This window comes from Hippopotamus amphibius, chromosome 1, assembly GCF_030028045.1.
Source record: "Hippopotamus amphibius kiboko isolate mHipAmp2 chromosome 1, mHipAmp2.hap2, whole genome shotgun sequence".
NCBI lineage: Eukaryota > Metazoa > Chordata > Mammalia > Artiodactyla > Hippopotamidae > Hippopotamus > Hippopotamus amphibius.
Genome location: NC_080186.1, coordinates 219511797 through 219536386, shown reverse-complemented (window position 1 = coordinate 219536386; position 24590 = coordinate 219511797). Strand labels below are relative to the sequence as shown.

Genomic DNA, 24590 nt, shown 5'->3' with positions numbered 1-24590 from the left:
ATTGGAACACACATGTCAATAATCACTGTAAATGTAAATGGATTACATGCTCCAACCAAAAGACACAGACTGGCTGAATGGATACAAAAACAAGACCCTTCTATATGCTGCCTACAAGAAACCCACTTCAGACCAAGGGATACATATAGACTGAAAGTAAAGGGATGGAAAAAGGTATTCCATGCAAATGAAAGTCAAAAGAAAGCTGGAGTAGCAATACTCATATCAGACAAATTAGACTTGAAAGTAAAGACTATTAAAAGAAGGACACTACATAATGATCAAGGGATCCATTCAAGAAGAACATATCACAATGGTAAATATCTATGCCCCCAACATAGGAGTACCTCAATACATAAGGCAAATGCTAACAGCTATAAAAGGGGACATCGACAGTAACACAATCATAGTGGGAGACTTGAACACCCCACTTACATCAATGGACAGATCATCCAAATAGAAAATAAATAAAGACACACAAGCTTTCAATGACACATTAGACAATCTCGACTTAATTGATATTTATAGGACATTCCATCCAAAAACGACAGACTACACTTTCTTCTCAAGTGCATTTCTCCTACCCATTTCTTTGTGGACCTTCTGTGTGCAGTAGCTATTCAGTTAGCCCTCAGATCTTCTTCAGGAAAAATTGTTCTATATGTAGATATAGATTTGTTGTGACTGTGGAAGGAGGTGAGCTCAGGTTCTTCCCACTTGCCCATCATCTTGGGCCCCTCTTGAATTCTGATGTTTCTTATGGTAGATTTTAGAAAGTAAAATTTGATTATTATTTGTGGGGTAATTGAATTATGGTCCTCACATGGATCTTCTATAAAATCAAGACACCATTGTTCTATCATGTATTTCTTCAGAGACAAAGACCCTATTTTTTGTAAACAAACAAAAAAGCAAATGCTGTTGGGATAAAAAGGCTTTATAAAAAAAAAATCTAGCTATTTGAGTTTGGATTTCTTTTTGATGTTCTAAAATAGACTGCAGTGATAATGGCACAAGTCTGTAAATATACTCACATTTTTTGCATTGTACAGCTTAAATAGCCAAATTGTATGATGTGTGTGAATTATATCTCAATAAAATTAAAAAAGAATAAAAATTTGAACAAAAGAGAAAAGCTGGCCGTTGATAATCAAGATTTTATATCAACAATTGTAGTATAGTTGGGAGGAAATTGCATTTTAAAACTGCTTGTTGTGATAGCTTTTAACTCTGTTAGTTTTTTTTTTTTTAATTTATTGACTGCATTGGGTCTTTGTTGCTGCACGCAGGCTTTCTATAGTTTCGAAGAGTGGGGGCTACTCTTCATTGCCATGGACTTCTTATTGTGGTGGCTTCTCTTGTTGTGGAGCATGGGCTCTAGGTGTGTGGGCTTCAGTAGTTGCGGTGTGTGGAGTCAATAGTAGTGGCATGCAGGCTTAGTAGTTGTGGTGCATGGGCTTAGTTGCTCTGTGGCATGTAGGGTCTTCCCAGCCCAGGGATTGAACCTGTGTCCCCTGCATTGGCAGGCAGATTCTTAACCACTGTGCCACCAGGGAAACCCCTAACTCTGTTACTTCTGTATTAAAGACTTGTTTATTATTAATTTTTTATTAGAAAATTAATATATGCTCATTATTCCACTTTCCAGAAATAATTTGCTGTTAATAGTTTGCTGAATATGCCTTCAGATTCTGTTGGTATGCATATATGCAACCTGTTATTTTTTCAATGAAAATGAAATCTTATTTTACATCTTTCTTTTTAAAAAGAATTTTATTGAAGCACACTTTATATATCATAAAATCTACCCAATTTAAGTGTGCAATTCACTGATTTTTAATAACTTTCCTGAGTGGTGCAGCCATCTTCGATTTTAGAACATGTTCATCCTCCCAATAATTAGATCCCTCATGCCCATTTACAGTTAATGCTCTTTTCAGCCCTCAGCTCTAGGTAGCCACTAATCCACTGTCTTTCTCTATAGATTTGCCTATTCTGAACATTTTGTATAAATGGAATCGTATAGTATGTGTTCTCTTGATTCTGGCTTCTTTCACTTAGTAAGGTGTTTATGAGGGTAATCCATAAAGTCGTATGTGTCAGTGTTTGTTCCTTTTTATTGCTGATTTGTATTCCATTGTGTGGATCTACCTCATTTTGTCTCTCCATTCATCAGTTTGGGACATTTAGATTGTTCCCAACATTAGATTATTTTTGGCTTTTATGAATAATTGCATCTTGCTTTTTTTTCTCACTGACATTAAGTATATCTGGGCAGATTTAAGAAATTACTACTCAAAAATCTACTGCAGTTTTTTTAAATTAAATTTATTCATTTGCTGGCTGCGCTGGGTTGTCTTTGCTGCGCGCATCCTTGCTGGGCTTTCTCTTGTTGTGATGAGAGGGGGCTACTCTTCATTGCGGAGCACGGGCTCTAGTGTGCATAGGCTTCAGTAGTTGTGGCTCAAAGGCTGTAGAGCGCAGGCTCAATAGTTGTGGCACATGGGCTTAGTTGCTCCATGGCATGTGGGATCTTCCTGGACCAGGGCTCAAACTCATGTCCCCTGCAGCAGATTCTTAACCACTGCGCCACCAGGGAAACCCCTGCAATTTTTTTTACTGCAATTAAAAAACACTGTGTATTTCATTGTAGGATATACTAGGATTTGTTTAACCAGTAATGTTAATGGATGTTTTTGAGTTGTTCTGTTTTTTCAGAGTTATAAACAGTACTGCAGTGAATATTTTTCCACATTTATCTTTGTATGTGTGTTTTTGTTGTATAGATTTCTGAAAGTGGAATTGCTGAATCAAAGGGCATGAACATTTACAGTTTTAGTAAAATATTGAAGACCAGAAAACATCTTTAGTTATAATTCTATTTGATAATAAAACTCTGTTGTCAGCTTACTTGTACATTTGTGTATTTGTAGTTAGCCAAGAAAAAGCAAATTCTACTTGCTTGAGTTAACAGAATACATTAAGGAAAAAATTTTTTTGTATCGAAATGATAGACTTATGGTTACCAAAGGGGAAAGGTGGGGGAGGGATAAATTAGGAGTTTGGGATTAATATATACATACTACTATATATAAAATCGATAATCAACAAGGACCTACTGTTATAGCACAGGGAACTTTATTCAATATTCTATAATAACCTATATGCGGAAGGAATCTGAAACGAATGTGTATATGTATATGTATAACTGAGCCACTTTGCTGTACACCTGAAACTAACACAGCATTGTAAATCAACTATACCCCAACATAAAGTAAAAATTAAATTAAAAAAAAAAAGATAGGAACATATCCACTTCAAGGTCTAGGGGGATAAAATGGATATGTAATTCAGAACTATTTCCTGTTATTTTACTTGTTTTTGAATTAGACTGAAAACATTGGTGGCTATTAAAAAATTAGTAGAACCTGCATGGGAGTACTTTTAGTTGAAAAAAAAAACTGGTCATCTCAAATGGTGACAGAATTATGAATTATGATTGCCAGTTTCAAGAGTGGTCTTACCCATTTTCCCAGAATTTCCAGTTTTTTTTTTTTCAGGTGAAGACACTGAAGCCAAATGGGTCTAGACCTGAGCTCCAGTGCTCCATCTCCTACTGTATTTTTTCACATATATATAGATATGTGTATATTTAATACATTGTCATCTCTTATCAAAAGCTGTAAAGTAAGTTTTTGACAAAGTGACAATAGGCGTGGGTTCTTTGTTGGTACTTGACTTGAAAGGTTTTTTTTTTCCCAAAGATAATGTATATTTGTGTGAGTGTGTGTGCGTCTGTAGGGAGAGAGAAAGAGCTATTTGAAGTATTAAAATTTTTGCCTAGTTTGTGCCAAAGAAAAAATTAATGATCAATAAATATTTGTGTTAATATGTTTGTGAAATTAAGAAAACAGTGCCTTCTAGGCCTGATTCTATCAGGCTTATTACATTTTTTAGAGCTCAGTAAATGAATACCCAAATAGGAGGAAATGACAAATGGATTTGTAATCATGAAGGGTGTTTATGTTTAGTCGTTAGTGCCTCTTGAAGCAGACCATTTCAGCTTCACATCCTCATTGGTACGAATTTTACTTTTCTTTCCAAGTGAAGACCTGAGGGATGGAGTAGCTAGTACTGTTTCCTAAGGTATGTCATATTACTGTTGCTATAGTAATATTGTTTTATTGAATGGTAAATTAATAAATCTGTTTCCTCTATTGGTAATTTTAAGTAGTATGCTATTTGCATATCTGAACTTCCCAAATAAAGAGCTTAATTTTGGAGAATTTCATAATAAGAATCCAGATTTCTTAATGTAATTTAACCTTTTTTTCTTTTTTTTTTTTTTTTTTTGGCTGCGGCCATGTGGCTTAAGGGATCTTAGTTCCCTGACTAGGGATTGAACCCGGGCCCCCTGCAGTGGAAGCACCAAGTCCTAACCTCTGGACTACTGGGGAATTCCCCCCCACTGCACCCCCTCCCCTTTTTTTTTTCTAACATTTTCTTGATTGAGTAATGTTTACAGTACTCTAACAGTGAAACAGAATGCTCAGGACCTTATTGCCCTAGTTACTAGATGATCTCCAGTTTTTATTTCCTTTAAAAAAGAGAGATGGTAAATATTATTTCTCCTGATAGTCTGTGTGCCTGTTTGAATAGCCCTTCACCACCAGCTCATTTCTAATTTGAATATGCATAATGAACATGCATAATATACACTGGGAATCCAGGTAACCTGACTTGTTAGAATTACGTGCAAATGAAAACTGGTAGTCGTCAGGGGAGAATTTTGGGGACTGAGAGCTCCAGACTTTGAATTTTATGGTTTTACATTCCAGATTTGTATTTTTCAAGGTCCATGACTATATTATGGGAGCTGGTGGATAGTTTGGTGGATATTATGGATGTAGTTTCTGTATTATATTCAAGTAATGGAATGAATCCCTTGGAGGATTCAGGTCCTTGATTATTTTGTCTGTAGTTTTATTTATTAATCTGCATGATGATGTTGTTTTTGCTTGCTATAGACTAGTGATAATGGTTACCTCAGAGAATATTATTTTGGCTGGAATAAACGTGCTTGAAAAACCCAGAGAAAGTAAAGAATTAAAGTTAGATCGTAAGTTTTTTCTTTATTTCAAACGTGAAAAATTGTAGAAGCCAAATGGATGTGTTTAGATTTATAGGAGACCATAGTTTTACATTCTTGATAAATGGAAATGGATGTTCAAAATGCTATGGATATTAATTTACATTATCTTATTACACATATGATGTTTTAATTTGTTGTATGTATAACAGTCTAATTACTTGCTATATGAGCTGACAGGTTTATTAGAGATCCCTTCAACATAGCCAGAAGTTCCTATAATGTATTTGCTGTTTTTGATGGACTGCGGAAAAGTAAGTTTCAGATTGCGTGACACTTGCTTCTGGCATTGCTTTCTATTTCCACCAAATGTATTCAATTCATCGTCATTGCCACTGAAGAAAGTTAAAAACTGCGAACTGTAAAGAGAGTTGTTGAGCTTAGTTTATAAATACTTTCACTTCACTTATAAAATTGATATTTGTAATGTTTTCTTTGTTATGACTTGCTAATTTAGCTTTATATTGGATTAAATGGAACTGGGATTTTCTAGGGTTGTGTGGTAGTCTGGTTTTGTTAATTTCCCAGTTGAGGACTAGCCAATGACTGTTACTGCTCTTTCATTACAATTTTCTCTCTTTTCTCACATCTCAAGTTGTTTAAGTTTACTGAAAGACATATTAGTGATTATAAAGTGTTTTGTGTTATTTAGTGCTTATGTAATTAGTAAATGCTGCCTTGACTCAAAAGTCAAGATTTAGTTATTTTAAAGCATAGACTCTGAGTTAAATAATCAGGAGTCCCTCAATGCAGGTTAAAGGAATTGACATGGGATTTGGTAATGTATTTTAAAATGTCCATGTTTATCTTCTCTAAATTATGCTGCATTTATTTCTTAAAATTTCAGATGAATTTCATTAATACATCTTCATGAGTGATTATAGAGCGTGTATGTGTGTGTTGTGTGTATGTGTATATAATATATTGTAAACTTTATCAAAGTGTATAGTATTCCTTTGAATACTATATGCAATAGTATTATACTATGTATAGTGTAGTTAAAAGTTATACAGTGAGCAACAGTGGTTAAATTAAGGGTAAACAGCTCATTTGAGCATTAGAGTTGCGTATTAGTTATTAAGTCATTTTGATATCTTTTTTTGTTAAACTGAAAATCTTTTTAAATTTTAGGGGGAAAAAAATAGTGGCTTTGATGTCCTTTACCATAATATGAAACATGGACAGATATCGACAAAAGAACTAGCAGATTTTGTAAGAGAAAGGTATGTATTTTTTTTTTTTAATTACTTTTGGCTGTGTTGGGTCTTTGTTGATGTGTGTGGGCTTTCTGTAGTTGTGGTGAGTGGGGACTACTTTTTGTGGCGGCGTGCAGGCTTCTCATTCCGGGTGCTTCTCTTGTTTTGGAGCATGGGCTTCAGTAGTTGCAGCATGTGGGCTCAATAGTTGTGCACATGGGCTTAGTTGCTCCGTGGCATGTGGGATCTTCCCGGACCAGGGATGGAACCCGTGTCCCCTGCATTGGGAGGTGGATTCTTAACCACTACACCACCAGGGAAGTGGCAGAGAAAAGTATGTATTTTTTAATAAGTCATTTAACAATTCATTATCAAGATAAATTTCAGAATATAAATAATTGAGAAAATTTTGGTTGGATTTGGATAAAAGTAATCAATTACACTTTTTAAAAGTATACTATAGTTATACTTTAAAGTAGTGGTTCTCTGTTACCTACACACTAAGGGCTAAATAGTGGCTCTCAGTGGCATTGATAAACTGATTTGCAAATCACTGCTTGAAAATATTATCTATATATTTTTCATTGAATATGCTAGCAAGGTGGTACAATAAAAAAAACTGAGGAACTTTGTAGGATATTACCATTTCTTTAAACAAATATGTCATTAAACATATTAAAATAATTTGAAAAGACTATTTTCTGAACTTGTAGTTTAATTATGTATTATTATAACTTTTAAAAAGTCCTAAGTATATGTTTTAAAATTATACAAATTGACAAAACATAATTTTCTTTTATACTCTTAGAGTGTAATAGTCAATTAGAAACTATTAAAATCAGTATAATTTGATTTGACTGAGGCTATTTTGTGGCTGGTCCCACTTGGTAATTTTTATGTGAACACATTAGAAATCTTTACCTTGCTAATATAGGGATACTTTGCCTTTAGATATAATACTCCATTCATTTATTCTTTCAATCTGTATCCCATGTCTGCTTTGTGCCAGGCACTTTTCTGAATTTTGGCAATATGATGATAAAGATGCAGTTTCTGCCTTTGTGGAGTTTATCAACTGGTAGGAATTGGGGAACAAACTGTTCCATGTTAGACAAATCCTTTTTGGCTTCCACCTTTCTGTTGGAGTTAAAAGGGGGACCATAAGCCCTAAGTGCAGTGAATAAAGCTGTCCCTTACTGGCTCACTTTTCATCACTGGAAAGAGTAAAAGGAGAGACTTTAGAACTCTGCATCTCGTGACACATCCCCTAGCCTCCTTCTCCCCTAACACTTACGTCACTACTATAATTATCTACCTCAAGACCAACAGGGCAGCTGTAATTATGCCTTTTAGCTCTATTTATGTCACTTACTATAAGAAGTCCAGGACTCTTGGGTCATCCATTCTTTGCTCAGAATCTGACCCGTTAATGATTATGTGGGCAGTGAGACAACACCTCCTTCTATTCCCCCTTCCTCACTTTGTTTTTCTCTATAGCACTTAATAACCATCTGATATAATTCATATTTTACTTATTTGTGTGTGTCTCTCCTCACTAGAATATAAACCCCACAAAGGCAGGGATTTTTTTTTGTCTTTTTTGCTTATTGTTCATTCTCCTGCACTTAGGATAGAACTTGGTCCTTAGTAGGCCCTCAGTAAAGATTTTTTTGATAGACTGAATTTCTAACTTCACTTTCCTGATCCAAGCTATCATTATTGTTTTTTGGATTGCAGCAGTAGCGCCTAACTGACCTATCTACATTCATTCTTGGTTCTCCTGGAACTTATTCTCTGTACTGTAATTGAGTGTGTTTTGTTTTTTCTCAAACTGCAGATCAGTTTGTTACTCCTCCTTGTTTAAACCATTTCAAAGGCTTCTCATTGCTATTAAGACAGGCCTGTGTGGTCTGATCCCAAATTGCCTTTCAAGCTTTAGCTCACACCGGACTCCTTTTTATTCAGACTGCTTTTTCCTTTCCAGAGACATTGGCTATTTTATTGACAGGCTTTTTTTCAGTCCAGGTTTTGTATATGGTTAGTCCTTAATTTGTACATGCTGACCTTATAGGTCAGCAATGTGCTCACTTCTCCAGGGATGCCTTTCTTAATCTCTCTGATGAGGTCAAAATCACCTATTATAATCTCTGTTAACATGATATATCTCTTTTGTAGTATTTCTAAGATGTTGTAGTTACTCATTTTTGTTATTTGTTTCTATATTCCCCTTATAGGGGAACAGTATACAATATTCTGTTGTATCCAGTGCCTAGCACAGAGCCTGACACAGTTGGATACTCATATTTCTTGAAAGAGTGAATGAGAAAGAAAGGAAGAAAAGATAGACACATGAACATATGGTATGCACTAAGGACTTTGTATACCTTATCTCATTTAACTGTCAAAACTCTAAGTCCCATTTTATTTATTTGTTTTTTAAAGAACTTTATTATTTTTTTGGCTGCGTTGGGTCTTTGTTGCTGTGCACGGGCTTTCTCTAGTTGCGGTGAGTGGGGGCTACTCTTTATTACGGTGCACAGGCTTCTCATTGAGGTGGCTTCTGTTGTTGCAGAGCACAGGCTCTAGGTGCGTGGGCATCAATAGTTGTAGCGTGCGGGCTCAGTAGTTGTGCCACACAGGCTCAGTAGTTGTGGCTCACGGGCTGTAGAGCACAGGCTCAGTAGTTGTGGCACATAGGCTTAGTTGCTCTGTGGCATGTGGGATCTTACCCAACCAGGGCTCGAACCCATGTCCCCTGTATTGGCAGGTGGATTCTTAACCACTGTGCCACCAGGGAAATCCGTAAGTCCCATTTTATAGATAAGAAAATTGGGGCCCAGAAAGGTTAAATAAGTTAGTCATTCAGACTTTCTTTCTCTCATACCCTCGTCCTCTGCTCCCCACTTACATGCTCCTTTTTTTTCTCCTGCCTTTCTCCTTTGCTTTTCTATCTTTCTTCCCTCCCTCCCCCCATCTCTCCCTACCTACAGCTTTATTGAGGTATAATTGACACACAATATACTGCACATATTTAAAGTGTACAGTTTGATACATTTTGATATATGCATACACTCAAGACAATCACCACAATCAAGATAGTGAACATATTCGTCTCTCCTTTGTAATTCCTTCTTTCTGTGCCTCCCCCCATCCGTAAGCAATCACTAATTTGCTTTTGACACTTAGTTTGCATTTCTATAGAATTTTATATAACTGGAATCACACAGGATATACTTGGTTGTCCAGTGCTTTCACTCATTATAATTATTTTGAGATTGGTCCGTGTTGTTGCATGTATCAATAATTCATTCTTTTTTTCTATGTAGTATTCCATTTATGGATATATTGTAATTTGTTTATTTATCTGTCAAAGGAAGTTAGTTGTACCTATTTTTTGAATTTTGTATTGAGTGTATCAATTTAATCATATAGTAGGTATTTTTTCTGACTCCTGTTACTCAGCACTGTTGTGAGATTCATTTGTGTTGAATTTAGTATAATTTATTTACAGTGCTGTTTAATATTAAATTATGTAAATATGTGAAATGTATTTTTCTACTAGTGTTGACAGACATTTGGGATGTTTCCAGTTTTTTGCTACTATAAGTAATATTGCTTTTAATATTCTTGCACGTGTCTCAGTATACATATATTTGTATTAGTTATTTACCCTGGGGTAAAAAGAATTGCCAGGTCTTGGAACATTTGTGTGTTCAACTCTGGTAGATAATGCCAAGGAATTTTCCAAGGTGGTTGTACCAGTTACACCAACAGCAGCCTTGCTGGAGAGTTCCAGTTGATCTATGTCCTCAGCAACACTTGGTTTTCTCTATCCTTTACTTTGAGCTGTTTTGATAAATAGTACTATCTTGTGGTTTTAAGTTGTATTTCCCTGATGAATAAGATTGAACATCCTTTCATAGGTTTATTGGCTATTTGCATCTTTTCTTTTATGAAGTATCTGTTCATCTTTTGCATATTTTTCTGAGTTATTTTCTTCCTTTTAAAAAATAAAGAAATTCTTTATATTTTCTAGATGAAAGCAGTTTGTCAGTTATGTGTTGCAAATTTATGTAAACGTGCTTGACTTTTATATGTTGACTTGATGTCCAGCAACCTGGCAATTCTTGTTTATTCTGGTAATTTTATTTATCTCTAGATTCTTTTGGATTTTCTGTGTGTGCAGTCATCTTGTGAAAATGACAGTTTTATTTCTCCCTTTTTAATCCTTATATCTTTTATTTCTTTTTGTTATTGCGGTAGCAGATACTTCCAGTGTAATGCTGAATAGAAATGGTGATGATAGGCATCCTTGTCTTGTTGCCAGTCTCACATTTCACTCTTAAATTATTCTAGTTTTTTTCCCTACTATTTATCAGATTATGAAAATTGTATTTTAGTAAGGCTTTTGTTTTCCTTTTTAAAAAAATCATGAATGGATCTTTTCTTTTTTTCCTTTTGTTAATCTGAATTACATTGAATTTTGAATGTTAAACTAACTTCCCATTCCTGGTTTAAACCAAACATGGTGGAGATGCATTATCATTTTTATACATTAGTAGAGCAGTTTGGTGCTATTTTATTTCATATTTTTGCATCTATATTTATGAGTGAGACTGGCCTAAAAATTTCTTTTCTCCAGATATCCTTCTTAGGTTTTGTTAATCAAGGTTTGTTGGTCTCATAAAATCAGTTGGGGAATATACCCTATTTTTGTATTATTTGGAAAAATTTGTGGGAGATTATAGTTTCTTCCTTATGTTTTATAGAATTTGCTGGTTTGAGATTGTCTTTGTAGGAAGACTTTATTTTTTAATTCTTTGAATAAGTTCCTTTCAAAGGAATAGGTGCTTTCTTTTTTTTAAAAAATAAATTTATTTATTCATTTATTTATTGGCTGCGTTCTTGCTGCTCATGGGCTTTCTCTAGTTGTGGCAAGTAGGGGCTACTCTTCCTTGCAGTGCTTGGGCTTCTCATTGCGATGGCTTCTCTTGTTGTGGTGCACAGGCTCTAGGCACATGGGCTTCAGTAGTTGTGGCTCATGGACTCTAGAGCGCATGCTCAGTAGTTGTGGCGCATGGGCTTAATTGCTTAATTGCTCTGAAGCATGTGGGATCTTCCCAGACCAGGGATCAAACCTGTGTCCCCCTGCATTGGCAGGTGGATTCTTACCCACTGCACTACCAGGGAATTCCTGTAGGAAAATTTAAAATCACATATTTAATATTTTTAATAGTTACAGGACTATTCAGATATTGCAGTTCTTCTGTGAGTTCGTTATATTTTAAATTTATTTTAAATTTTCGAATTTATTGGCAAAAAATTATTCTTAATAGTCTTTAATGAACTTGTCTCACAGGATCTGTACTGATGTCCCAGTTTTTATTCCTGATATTGGTTATTTGTGCCTTCTCCCTTTTTTCATGATCAGTCTCATTTGATGGTTGTTTGTTTCAATAGTTTTTACAAAGAACCCAAATTATTGACTTTGTTAATCTTTTTGTATATTTATATTCTGTTTCATTAATTTCTATTCTTTATTTCTTTCAACTTTGTGTTCAGTTTGTTCTTTAAATTTTTTAGGATAGATGCTTAACTTTATGATTTTCAGCTTTTTTCCATTTCTGATATATTCATTTAACTCTATAAATTTCCCTCAAGCATTGTTTTTGTTGTACTCCACTAGTTTTGAGAAATAGGATTTTCATCATAGTTTGTTGAAATATATTTTTGAAGTTTCATTGTGTTTTTCTTCTTGTCTCTCTAGGTTATTTAGAAGTATATTTCTTAATTTCCAAATATGTGTTGATTTTTAAAGGTATATATATATTTTTTTAATTTAATTAATTTTATTTACTGGCGGTGTTGGGTCTTCATTCCTGTGCACAGGCTTTTTCTAGTTGTGGTGGGTGGGGGCTACTCTGTCGCAGTGCACGGGCTTCTCATTGAGATGGCTTCTCTTGTTACAGAGCATGGGTTCTAGGTGTGTGGGCTTCAGTAGTTGTGCAGGGGCTTAATTGCTCCTCAGCATGTGGGATCTTCTTGGACCAGGGATTAAACCCATGTCCCCTGCATTGGCAGGTGGATTCTTAACCACTGCACCACCGGGGAAGTCCCTAAAGGTGTATTCTTAAATGCATATGTCCATGTGATCTATACCATTATAAGATATAGAACATTTGCATCTCCCCAGAAAATTCCCTCATGCCCCTTCCTAGTAAATCTCCTACTCCTCCCTTCCAAGAAACCACTGTTTTGATTTAGTTAACAAAAAGTAGTTTTCTTGTCCTAGGACTTCATATAAATAGAAAAATACAGTATATACTCTTTTGTGTCATGTCTTTTGCTTTGCTCGGCGTGTTTTTGAGATTCTTCATGCTACTGCATGTTTAACAGGTGCTCCTTTTTGTTACTGAGTAGTATTCCAGTGTATTAATATAATACAATTTGTTTATCAAAAAAAAAGGTATATTCTTCCTATTGATTTCAAGCCTAATTTCATTGTGGTAAGAGAACATACTGTGTATGATTTCATTGTTTTGAAATTTGTTGACACTTGGTTTATGGACCAGGGTAGAGTCAATTTTAGTAAATATCTGTATGTATCTGAAAATGTTTTGCATTTGTTGGATGAGTTCTATATGTATTTATGATTAAGTTTGTGAATTCTGTTGTTCAACTCTAATGTGTCCTCACCGGTTTTTATTTTTTAATCCTGCTCATTTTATCAGTTCCTGAGAGAGCTGTTTTGAAAAATCTCTCATATCAATTGTGAATATTCATCCATGTAGTTCTGCCAATTTTGCTATATGTGTTTGGGGCCATGTTAGTAGATGGATAGAAATTTAAAACTATTACATCAAGTGAATTGAACTTTTTTTTTCATTCATTCTAAAGTGTCCTTTTATATCTGTAGCAGTGTTTTTTGCCTTGAAGTCTTTGTTGTTATTAAAGTGTCATCTGTTTGCTTTTGGTTAGTGTTTGCAGGGCAGTTGTATTTTTTTCCTTAGCTGTGTTCTTGTGGTGTAGATGTGTTTCTCTCGTTTTTAAAGCCATTTGCACAATCCTTATTCTTTAATTGGAGCACTTAGTCTGTTACATACAGTATCTTTGCAGATATATTTGAATTTAAATCTGTTGTGTCAGAGGTTTTGAAACTTTTTGTGTAAAGGCTTTGTGTGCAGTCTGGTCTCTGTTGCAGCTGTTCAGCTCTGTTCTATTAGTACAAAATCAGGTATAACCAACATTAAATAAATGAGCGTCAATGTGTTCTAATAAACTTTATTTATGAAAACAATTGGCCAGATTTGCTGATGGTTTGCAGTTTGCCGACCCCTTTACTATTTTAGTATTTTTTTTTCTATTTATCCTATTTGTTTTATATTTTGTCTTCCTCTTTCTTGCCTTTTGGCTTTAAAAAACATTTTTTTTTTATTCTATTAAATTTTTTTCTTCTATCACCTTAGAAGTAATAGCCTCATTCTTTTAGTGGTTATCCTAGAGGTGATAGCATACTTCCTTGACATATTAATTTCTAATAATAATTGGTGTTTTTATTGTCTTCCTGAAAATGCAAGAACCTGAGAACACCACCACCTCCTGACTTATATGCTTTATAGCCATTTGTGTGTGTGTTTAACTTTTTACTCTGGAAATTAAAAGTTTTCTATTTTTAACACACTTTATTGTGGAAATATACACTTATATCCATTTTTGTTGTCTATTTCTTTAGCTTTTTGTTTGAACTGTTTCAAACTTAGCCAAAAAATAAAGTTTTATAAACCACTACTATAGTTATAGTATTTTGACAGTCTTGTTTAAAACAGTTCCCTGACATCAAATTATTACATCCATCGATACTTACGTATGTATCTCCTAACAGCTAATGACTGAGAGGACAATAACATTACCCATCTAACAAAATTAATGATAATTAAAAAATATTTTTAATATCTAATCTAGTTGACTTTTTTCAAGTCAGATGGTTATGTATTTTATTCTTCTGTATTCTTAACATTTTTATGTAGTTATTTTTTAGATTTATTAAAATTGTTTACTTTTTCTCTGATACTTTGTCCTGGATCATTTTTCTTCCCTAAAACCATCTTTTAACATTCTTCAGTGTGAATTTTCTGGTGATGAATTCTGAATTTTTGTTAGTCTGATCATATCTGTATCTTTATTTAAAAAACTTTTTATTATGGACACTTTCAAACATATATAAAACTTACTCAGAAGTTAGAAACTTAATATAATGAACGTCCATGTTGCAGGCACTGAGCTTCAACATTGTCAAATCATGGCCACACTTGTTCCATATATTCCATACCACTACTCTTGAATTGTTATAAAGCAGATCTCAGATTCAGAAACATTGCATTTCATCCATTTGAATTTCAGATGTGTTTGTGGAAGATGAGGGCTATTTAAAAAGCATAACTACAGTATGTTACCTTATCTAAAAATATAGTATTAATTCCCTAACATCACCAAATATCCAGTCAGTGCTCAGTTTTCCTCAGTTGTCATACACACACAGAGTGTATGTGGTTGATTTCCTTCAGCCCACATCCCAGAAGACTTATGTTATGTTTGATTGATTTGATTTTTGAGTCTCTTAATCTATAGTTCTCCTCACCCCTTCCTTACCTTTTTTTTTGGCTGAAGAAACGAAATTATTTGTTCTGTAGTGGGTCCCAAATCCTGGAATATGCTAATTGCATATTCATAGCTTTAGTTAACATTTTCCTTAACCCCTGTATTTCCTATAAATTCTCATTTGAATGTAGCAACTAGATCAATTCAGTTCAATATTTTGACAAAATACTTCATTGGTAGTGGTGTGTACTTCCATCGAAGGCATATAATATCTAGTTATATCTCTTCTGTGATGTTAGTAGCCATTGATGTTCATCAGCTAGATCTGTTATTTTATTAGGGGATTACTTTCATTTATATTTTTGCTGGGTATAGAATTCTATTTTTTTTAAAGTCATTTTGGGGGAGCAGTTTTAGGTTTACAATAAAATTGAGAGGAAGATACAGAGATTTCCCATATGTCTCCTGCCCCCAGACACAGATAACCTCCCCCATTATTAACATTGCTCACCAAAACGGTACTTTTTTTTTTTTTTAAACCAAGGATGAACCTACACTGATACATCATAATCACCCCAAATCCATAGTTGACCTTGGGGTTTACTCTTGGTGTTATACATTCTATGGGTTGGACAAATGTATGATGACGTATATCCATCATTATAATATTATGCAGAGTATTTTCACTGTCCTAGAATACTCTGTGCTTTGTTGTAATGTCTCTACAGTTTTGCCTTTTCCAGAATGTCGTATGTTGTTGACCCTTAAATAGTGCAGGGGTTAGGCGTGCCAACCCTATGTGCAGTCAAATATCTGCATATAACTTTACAGTGGGCACTTCATATCTAGAGTTCTATATCCGCGGATTCAGCCACCTGTGGATCATTTAGTACTATAGTATGTATTTATTGAAAAAAATCTGTGTATAAGTGGACCCACACAGTTCAAACCTGTGCTGCTCGAAGGTCAACTGTAGTTGGAATCATACAGTATGTAATAGCATTTTCAGGATGGCTTCTTTCACTTAGTAATATGCTGAATAACATTTCATTGTCTGGATGTGAGTTATTTATCCATTATCTACCCATTCATCTACTGAAGGACATCTTGGTTGCTTTTGAGTTTTGGCCGTTATGAATAAAGCTGCTATAAACATCCTTGTGCGTGTTTTGGTGAACATAAGTTTTCAGCTCCTCTGCGTATATAGCAAAGAACACAATTACTAGATTGTAGGGTAAGAATATGTTTAGTTTTATAAGAAACTGCCAAACTGTCTTCCAAAGTGGCTGTATCATTTTGCATTTTCACCAGCAACGAATGACAATTTCTGATGCTCTACATCCTTGGTGGTATTTGGTGGTGTTAGTGTTCCAGACTTCGGCCATTCTAATAGGTATGTAGTGGTATCTAGTTTTAATTTACATTTCCCTGATGACATGTGATGTGGAGCAGCTTTTCATATGCTTGTCTGTTGTCTGTGTATCATCTTTGGTGAGGTGTCTGTTAAAGTTTTTGGCGCATTTTTTATTCAGGTTGTTTGCTTTCTTATTGTTGAGCTGTGAAAGTTCTGTGTATATTTGGGATTTAATAAACATTTCTTTTTCTCATGTGTCCTTTACAAATAATTTCTCCCAGTCTGTGTCTTGTTAAATTCTTAAAAATAAGAATTTTCTACACATCATCTTTCACCGAGCAGAATTTTTTAATTTTAATGAAGCCCAGCTTATTAATGATTTCTTTTATAGATCATGTCTATAGTATTCTATTTAAAAAGGTATAACCATACCCAAGATCATCAAAGTTTTCTCATAATTTATTTTCTAGGAGTTTTATAGTTTTGAATTTTACTAGATTAAAAAAATTCTTTGAAGATCATTGCATTATCTACTGTTGAGATAATAGCTATCAGTCTAATTATTGTTCCTTTGAAAGTGACATTTGGTGGTGGGAAGGGTTTAGCTGCTTTTAAGGTTTTCTTTTTGTCTTTGACTTTTAGCAGTTTTACTATGATGTTACTAGGTGTACATATCTTTTTATTCATCCTCTTAGGGTTTGTTGGGCTACTTGAACCTGTGGTTTGATATCTTTTGTCCGTTTTGGAAAATTCTCTGTCATTGTCTCTGCAAATGTTTCTTCTGACCCATTCTTTCTTTCTTTACACATATGTTAGACTTTTTTGCTTTGTCCTTTTATTTCTCTTCTCTGTTTTCCACTGTTTTGCTTCACTGAGCTTTTTTTTCTTTTTTTTTTCTTAAATTAATTTTTATTGGAGTATAGTTGATTTACAATGTTGTGTTAGTTTATGTTTCACTGAGCTTTAATCCAGAATAGATTCTTCTCACCTCTCTCTGGTTTACTAATTCTCACTACAGTGTATTGAATCTGCACTTAAACTGCATTCATTGAGATATTAATTTTGGTTATTGAATTTTTCAGATATAGAATTTGTGTTTTTTTCAAATTTGCTGTGCTTTCCCCGCACTTTTGAAAAATGATCTCTAGTTCTTGATTTAATCTACTGGATCCTTGAACATAATATATAAACTCATAAAGTCTCAGCTTTGCGGAACATTGTTAAATTTGTTTCCACTGGTTGTTCATCTTGTCTTGTTTCCTATGTGCCTGGTGGTTGTCTGAATGTATATAAGACAACCATGCAGGATCTAGTATCAGAGTTTGAAAAGGCAAGATTTGCAGTCCCTTTTAGAGCTTGCCTACTTATGGTTCATCCTTAACTCCTTATACCCTTACTCTTTGAATCTCTATTTAAAGGCTTTGGGATTTCCCATGCTTCCCACCTTTGGCAAGTCTGAAGCTAGTTTTGTCTCCATTACCTTGTGAGGCTTTGCTGCACTTCTCAGTCTCAGCTGCCTCTTCTAGATGCCCCCAAGGGAAAAGCTACCCTACATATCTGTCTCTCTTCTCTGGATATGCTTCTCTTGGATCTTGGCCTACTGATTAACTGCCTCTTTAGTTCTCTGATGCCTTCTAGGCACACCCTCCACCTCTCCAGCTTTTTCTAGTTTTCTCATTGGAAGGTTTTTGGATCAATTTACTGTTACTGGAAATTGAACCATTTTTACCTTGCTGTTTTAAACTTATTCATTGAGATATTATTTCTGCATTAACTTTTTAAAAATTATCAAAGTACTACCCTTGTAATATAGTATATTAAAAAGACACACAAAGTGTAAAAGAGCAGAAAAAAGTCACAGTGCCATAAGTGAGAAGCAGTTACTGTTAGTAGTTCCTTTTTGTTAAAGAGCTAGTTTTTGTGGGGTTGGGGTTGGGGAAGAGTTTGGAAATAAGCTTAATTTGGATATTCTGAGTTTGAGTTGATTAAGATACTAGGTAGAGTTATGCTTGAGGCATTTAGATATAAACAGATGATTAAATTCAAGGGCAGGGTGGAGATCTGGATTTGGACATTAAAAACAGAATGTTAGTTGAATCTATCAAAGTAAATGGAAGGCAGTGGTGGTTGTAGACTTTCTCTGTTAAGTGTAGCACAGATTGAGAAGGGACAGGGTAATTATGGGAGAGGTAAGATAGAACTTAACTTTTGTAGTGTTAAGAAGGCCAAGACAGTGTCGCATTTTTCATTTGTAAGTTATGTACCTGTAGGAAAATTTTTTTCTATTCCATATTTAATAGCTTTTGTTCAGTTTTTTTTAGCCGAAAATTCTGTATGCTGAATAATAGTTATATAAAACACAGTATTCTAGTGTGAAATACTTTTTTTGTTAGTGGTTTAGATCTAATCGCAGACCAGATTAAGTACTGAAGTTCAGGATCTCAGAGTTGCTAATAATTCATATTTAGTTTTGTGCAAATGACTGTTGCCAATCTCTTGTTCTGTTAAATGCACATAATAATGAAATCACAATGTTAAAGAATAATAAAACTATATTAAGTACACCAAGGAAATATTAAACACAAATGACTTTCATACTGGATCAGTTTATGTAGAGAGAGAATACAAGAAGCAGTACTTTTGTACTTGCTACTCAGAAAACCATTGGTACTAAAGCTAAAAAGAGGATTGACTTCTCTAAAGTGTTTTTGGTGATATATCAATACATTATTTTAGTTCTATACTAGACTGGTTCTTTAAGTATGAGGGTGAGTCAAAAATTATCTGCACTCTGGTTATATTAAAACTTCTGTTGGCTGCAGTGTATTATCAGTGCTTTCCATTCAAGGCTACTCTCTGCCCACTCACTGCTGTGCAGGTGTGAACTTGTTATATCAGTTCATTTTTAACTGCAGTATGAGCAAAAATGGATGCCCCTCTTGTGATTTGCACAAAAGAAGAGCAGCGTGCAGTGATTCGCTTTTTGTGGTCTGAGGGTGTAGGTGGTGCCATTATTTAATGAAGATGTTGCGCGCAGTATGGAGAAAGTGTTTTGTCCCGAAGAAGTGTGTATGAATGGATAGAAATGCTTATTGAAGAGCTGAAGCCTAAACCTTGGATTAAATGCAGTGAACTGCTGTCCAAGGGCGTTGTGATCTTGCATGACAATGCATGTCCACATACTTCTGCCCACGCTGTTAACACTCTGCAAAAACTTCGTTTTGAGGTGTTAAAGAAAGCATCCTCCCTATAGTCCTGATCTTGCTGCATTGGACTTTCACCTGTTTGGTTCCCTGAAAGCAACCTTATGAGGACAAAGATTCACTTCTGATGAAGAAGTGAAGACAGTGGTGCAGCTCAGCCTAAAACATTTTTTTAATGAGGGAATATGAAAGCTTGTTGTCAGATGGACAAAGTGTATTGAAAAGCAAGGAGATTATGTCGAAAAATGATGTATTTGTCTTTTCTAAAAGTTAATTAAAATAAATTCTGCAGCCAGAGTGCGGATAATTTTTGACTCACCCTCGTACATGTGCACAGAGGGCATTTAAAGATAGGCCAGAAGTTCATGACCACATACCTACTTATTTTTAACATATACTTTGAGTTATCTTTTTGTTTCTACATTTGTAACTGTATATTGATAATTTTGCTATATGTTTGGTCATTAAACAAGAGTTATAATATGGAAATTTGATTTAACAGAGCTACAATAGAAGAGGCGTACTCCAGGTCAATGACAAAACTAGCAAAATCTGCAAGCAATTATTCACAACTTGGGTGAGTTAATTTCTTTGAAGAACTCTTTCAGTGTTGATTTAGGCAAAGTTTTTGAGAATAGTAGGTTCCCATTAAGGATATAATAGTTCATATATATAATAACATGTATTGTATTTATTTAAAATGTGTCTATATGTGAATATATTCTTGACTTGATAGAAAATCTAATTGAATCTGCTAAATCAGTAATGCAAAGTAAATGAAACTTACTTTTTTCTCCCCTTTATTAAACTACACATTCAGTAGTATAATTTTGAGATTATGAATGTTATGTGTTATGCACATTATTCTGGTTTTCTGTAAGTTCATTTACATTCTGTTGAACAGGGATCTTTAAAAACTCACTTAATATAAACTTTATTCAAATGATTAAAATGCATTTGAAATTTCGCTTATGATTTTACAGACTACCTTTAAATCTTCCTCTTAAACATATGTGCTCAGGAAATGTGTTCTTTGAAAAATGAACATTATTAATAAGAATATATTTAAAATGACGTACGCTTATAGCCATAACAACTCTGGAAAGAGTAATTGTGTAATGTGAATAATAAGACGTCTGGGGGAGGCTCCTGGCCCGGCGGACTCACTGGAGCACGGACGCTGCAGCCGGTTAGGCCGGTGCCCTTTACCGGCATCCTGACAAAAACAAAGATCCTGGAGCAGAAGACAAGTTCATTCAGATTAGCAAGGCTTACGAGATTCTTTGCCATGAAGAAAAGAGATCCCATTATGACCACGATGGAGATGCCGGGGAGAACCAGGGCTACCAGAAGCAGCAGCAGCGAGAGTATTGCTTCCGCCACTTCCATGAGAATTTTTATTTCGATGAATCTTTTTTTCACTTCCCTTTTAATTCTGAACAGCGGGACTCAATGGATGAAAAGTATTTATTGCACTTTTCACATTATGTGAATGAAGTCGTTCCAGATAGCTTCAAGAAACCCTACCTCACAAAGATCACCTCAGATTGGTGCTTTAGCTGTATCCATATTGAGCCTGTTTGGAAAGAAGTAGTTCAAGAACTGGAAGGATTGGGCGTAGGAATCAGCGTGGTCCACGCTGGGTACGAGAGACGCCTGGCCCATCACCTGGGAGCACACAGCACACCCTCTATCCTAGGAATCATAAATGGGAAAATCTCCTTCTTCCATAATGCAGTTGTCCGTGAGAACCTGCGACAGTTTGTAGAGAGTCTTCTTCCAGGGAACTTGGTGGAGAAAGTCACAAATAAAAATTATGTCAGATTCCTCTCTGGCTGGCAGCAAGAGAATAAACCACGTGTCCTTCTGTTTGACCAAATGCCCGTTATACCACTGCTCTACAAGTTGGCTGCTTTCGCATACAAAGATGATTTGTCATTTGGTTGTGTGTATGTCGGTCTACGAGGGGCGGAAGAGGTGACGAGGCAATACCACGGCCATGTCTATGCCCCCACCACCCTGATCTTTAAAGAACACATACACAAGCCTGCAGGTGTCATCCAGGCCCGAGGTATGAAGAAACAGGTCATTGATGACTTTATCACCCAAAACAAGTATCTGTTGGCAGCCAGGCTCACCAGCCAGAAGTTGTTCCATGAACTCTGCCCCGTGAAACGGTCTCACCGACAGAGGAAGTACTGTGTGGTTTTACTGACCAGTGAGGCTACCAAGTTGAGTAAACCCTTCGAGGCCTTCCTGTCCTTTGCCCTGGCAAACACGCAGGACACAGTGAGGTTCGTGCATGTCTACAGCAGTCAGCCGCTGCAGTTTGCCAACACCTTACTACCAGACAGGGACGCGTTTTGAGGAAAATCAGCGGTGTCTATCTTAGAAAGGCGCAACATGGCAGGGAGGGTGGTGTATAAAACCCTGGAGGACCCCTGGACCGGGAGTGAGAGTGGTAAGTTCATCCTTTTGGGTTATCTTGACCAGCTGCGGAAAGATCCAGCTCTTCTGTTCTCGGAAGCTGTGCTCCCCGACCTGACTGATGAACTTACCCCTATTTTTCTCCTTCGGTGGCTCTACTCTGCTTCTGACTACATCTCAGACTGCTGGGACAGCGTATTTCACAACAATTGGCGGGAAATGATGCCCCTTCTGTCCCTGGTCTTCTCTGCCCTCTTCACCCTCTTCGGCACCGTCATCATTCAGGCTTTCAGTGACTCAAACGAGGAGCGAGAGTCAAGCCCTCCAGATAAAGAGGAAGCCCGTGAGAAGACCGGGAAGACGGAGCCAAGCTTCACCAAGGAGCCCAGCAGCAAGATTCCTAAAAAAGGCTTCGTGGAGGTGACTGAACTCACAGATGTGACGTACACGGGCAACTTGGTACGCCTGAGGCCAGGCCACATGAACGTGGTCCACATCCTGTCAAATTCCACCAAGACCAGCCTGCTGCAGAAATTCGCTTTGGAGGTCTACACATTCACTGGGAGCAGCTGCCTACACTTTTCCTTCCTGAGTCTAGATAAGCACAGAGAATGGCTAGAATATTTACTAGAATTTGCTCAAGATGCAGCCCCGATCCCAAACCAGTATGACAAGCACTTAATGGAAAGTGACTACACGGGCTATGTACTGGCTCTGAATGGCCACAAGAAATACTTCTGCCTCTTCAAGCCCCAAAAAACAGTGGAAGAGGAGGAAGCCATGGGGTTGTGCAGTGACCTTGACTCTTCCCTCCATCTGGGTGAATCTCGAGGGAAATCTTCCTCTGGCCTTGGATCCAGGCCCATCAAAGGGAAATTGAGCAAGTTGTCCTTGTGGATGGAGCCGCTTCTGGAAGCCTCCTTACAGAGGTTTTATATCCCGTCATGGCCTGAACTAGACTGAGAGGATTTCAAAAAGAGACTCGAACTCTTCAGACTTTTTAACAGGCCCCTGTGAACAGGTATTTTCAGGACTCAAACTATCACAATGGACAGAGTATAGATTTTAGATTACTCTTCCAGAACAATGGCTAGAAGAATCTTTCCTTTCATCCTGTTCTAACCTAGGAGTGAAAAACACCACACGTTGAATTCCCCAGATCACAGTATTTTCCTTTGGGTCTTTTTTCCCTCATTTGAATGCCACACTGTTTAAAATAGACTGCTCATTCCCTCTTCCTTTGTCACCTCCCGCCGCGTGCTCGCCCCACCCTCCCTGTCCTGTCTCTGTGCTGTGGGAGAAGCACAGGGCTGGACCCTGCAGCAGAGCCCGGGGGACCTCGCGAGCCTGGTGTGCTGGTCGGGTGACCTGCCCCTCCCCGCCCAGCCCTGCTGTGCTTCTGCCGCAGTGCATGCTGTAACAGTGGGACAACCCACTGCAGCTTCTGGGCCCTGCTTCTCGAAAGAGGCCTAGTTCCAAGCAATCTTACATTAATGGTTTTTCTGGTACTAAATGGCTGAAAGTATATTTTGGAGGTATCCCCCTACAACAGCTTGTCAGCCACGGTTTTAAAGGTTAGGGATGAGTGGGGGTTCTGCGTGGAAGTTTGGTTTTCTTCCCAAGACAGGAGAAGGGAGCTCTGGGCAGTGCCTGAAGCGATGCCTCTGTGAGCATCCCATCAGCCTCCTCCCGAGTACGAAAGGTGGCCAGGGAAGGATCCCAGCGGCAAGAAGTACTGTAATGACCTTGAGCCATTTACCTGTATGTTTTCAAATGCCTTTCTGCCTCTGTCAGTTTTAGGGTATGGATATTAGGAGCCATAACTTGTAATCTTGTTCTCTGAATGTAGAGATAAGCTGCTATAAGCCAGTAGATGTTAAACTGAAGACACGTGATTCCTGCCATGAGTTAGGCTCAAGGAACCTCTTCCCTCCACTGATGTCTCTTTAGTAAAATACCAGACGTATCTTTGTATCAAGGAACTTAAAGTTTCTTAGCAATTGTATTTTGAACACTCTTACCCCAAAAGTGCTGTATCTTCAAGTCCTCTTTTGTGACAAGTGAGCTGAGACACGTTCTAGACACCTGTTTTGCTTACTTTGAGCTTCTGGCCTATGTTTTGATGTCTCATCTTAAATGTTTTCACTCTTTTTTTTTTTATTTTTTTAACTTATTTTTTATTTATTTTATTTTATTTTTTTATTTTTATTTTTTTGGTGGGGTACACCAAGTTCAATCATCTGTTTTTATACACATATCCCCGTATTCCCTCCCTTCCTTGACTCCCCCCCTCGCGTCCCCCCCACCCTCCCCGCCCCAGTCCTCTAAGGCATCTTCCATCCTCGAGTTGGACTCCCTTTGTTATACAACAACTTCCCACTATCTATTTTACAGTTGGTAGTATAATGTTTTCACTCTTAACTTACAACTGCTTCACCAGTAACAGGGTCAGACCTGTCTTCAGCACCCCAGCTCTCTGAGCTCCAGTGAACGATGGACGCCAGGTGGCATCCTACCAGCCACTTAGAGAGCTTGCCTTTTCTTTTTAGAGCAAACCACCAATGGAGTTTGGACAGCCTCAGAGCGTTCAAATGTCAAAGCAGATTGCCCTTTTGAAAAGTGAAGGGTCAAAATCAGTGATGGGACAAAATAGGTTAATATTT

General features: G+C 36.5%; 2 protein-coding genes across 6 annotated transcripts in view; both read left to right on the top strand.

Moving 5' to 3' along the window:
* FCHO2 (FCH and mu domain containing endocytic adaptor 2) overlaps positions 1-24590 on the top strand; it is a 122054-nt gene that overhangs the window by 10499 nt on the left and 86965 nt on the right. For 4 of the 5 annotated variants that reach the window (XM_057741249.1, XM_057741276.1, XM_057741240.1 and 1 more), the window contains exons 2-3: positions 6281-6372; positions 20003-20077. In XM_057741249.1, coding sequence (XP_057597232.1) covers positions 6281-6372; positions 20003-20077 — 167 coding nt within the window. Of the gene's footprint in view, positions 1-6280; positions 6373-16254; positions 16337-20002; positions 20078-24590 lie in introns of all 5 variants that reach the window. The other variant, XM_057741269.1, reaches the window with a different exon arrangement.
* On the top strand, positions 20571-22890 carry LOC130859045 (dnaJ homolog subfamily C member 16-like). Its single transcript, XM_057746298.1, is given in 2 exon segments — positions 20571-20615; positions 20695-22890. Coding segments are annotated over 2 exon segments (2241 nt in total).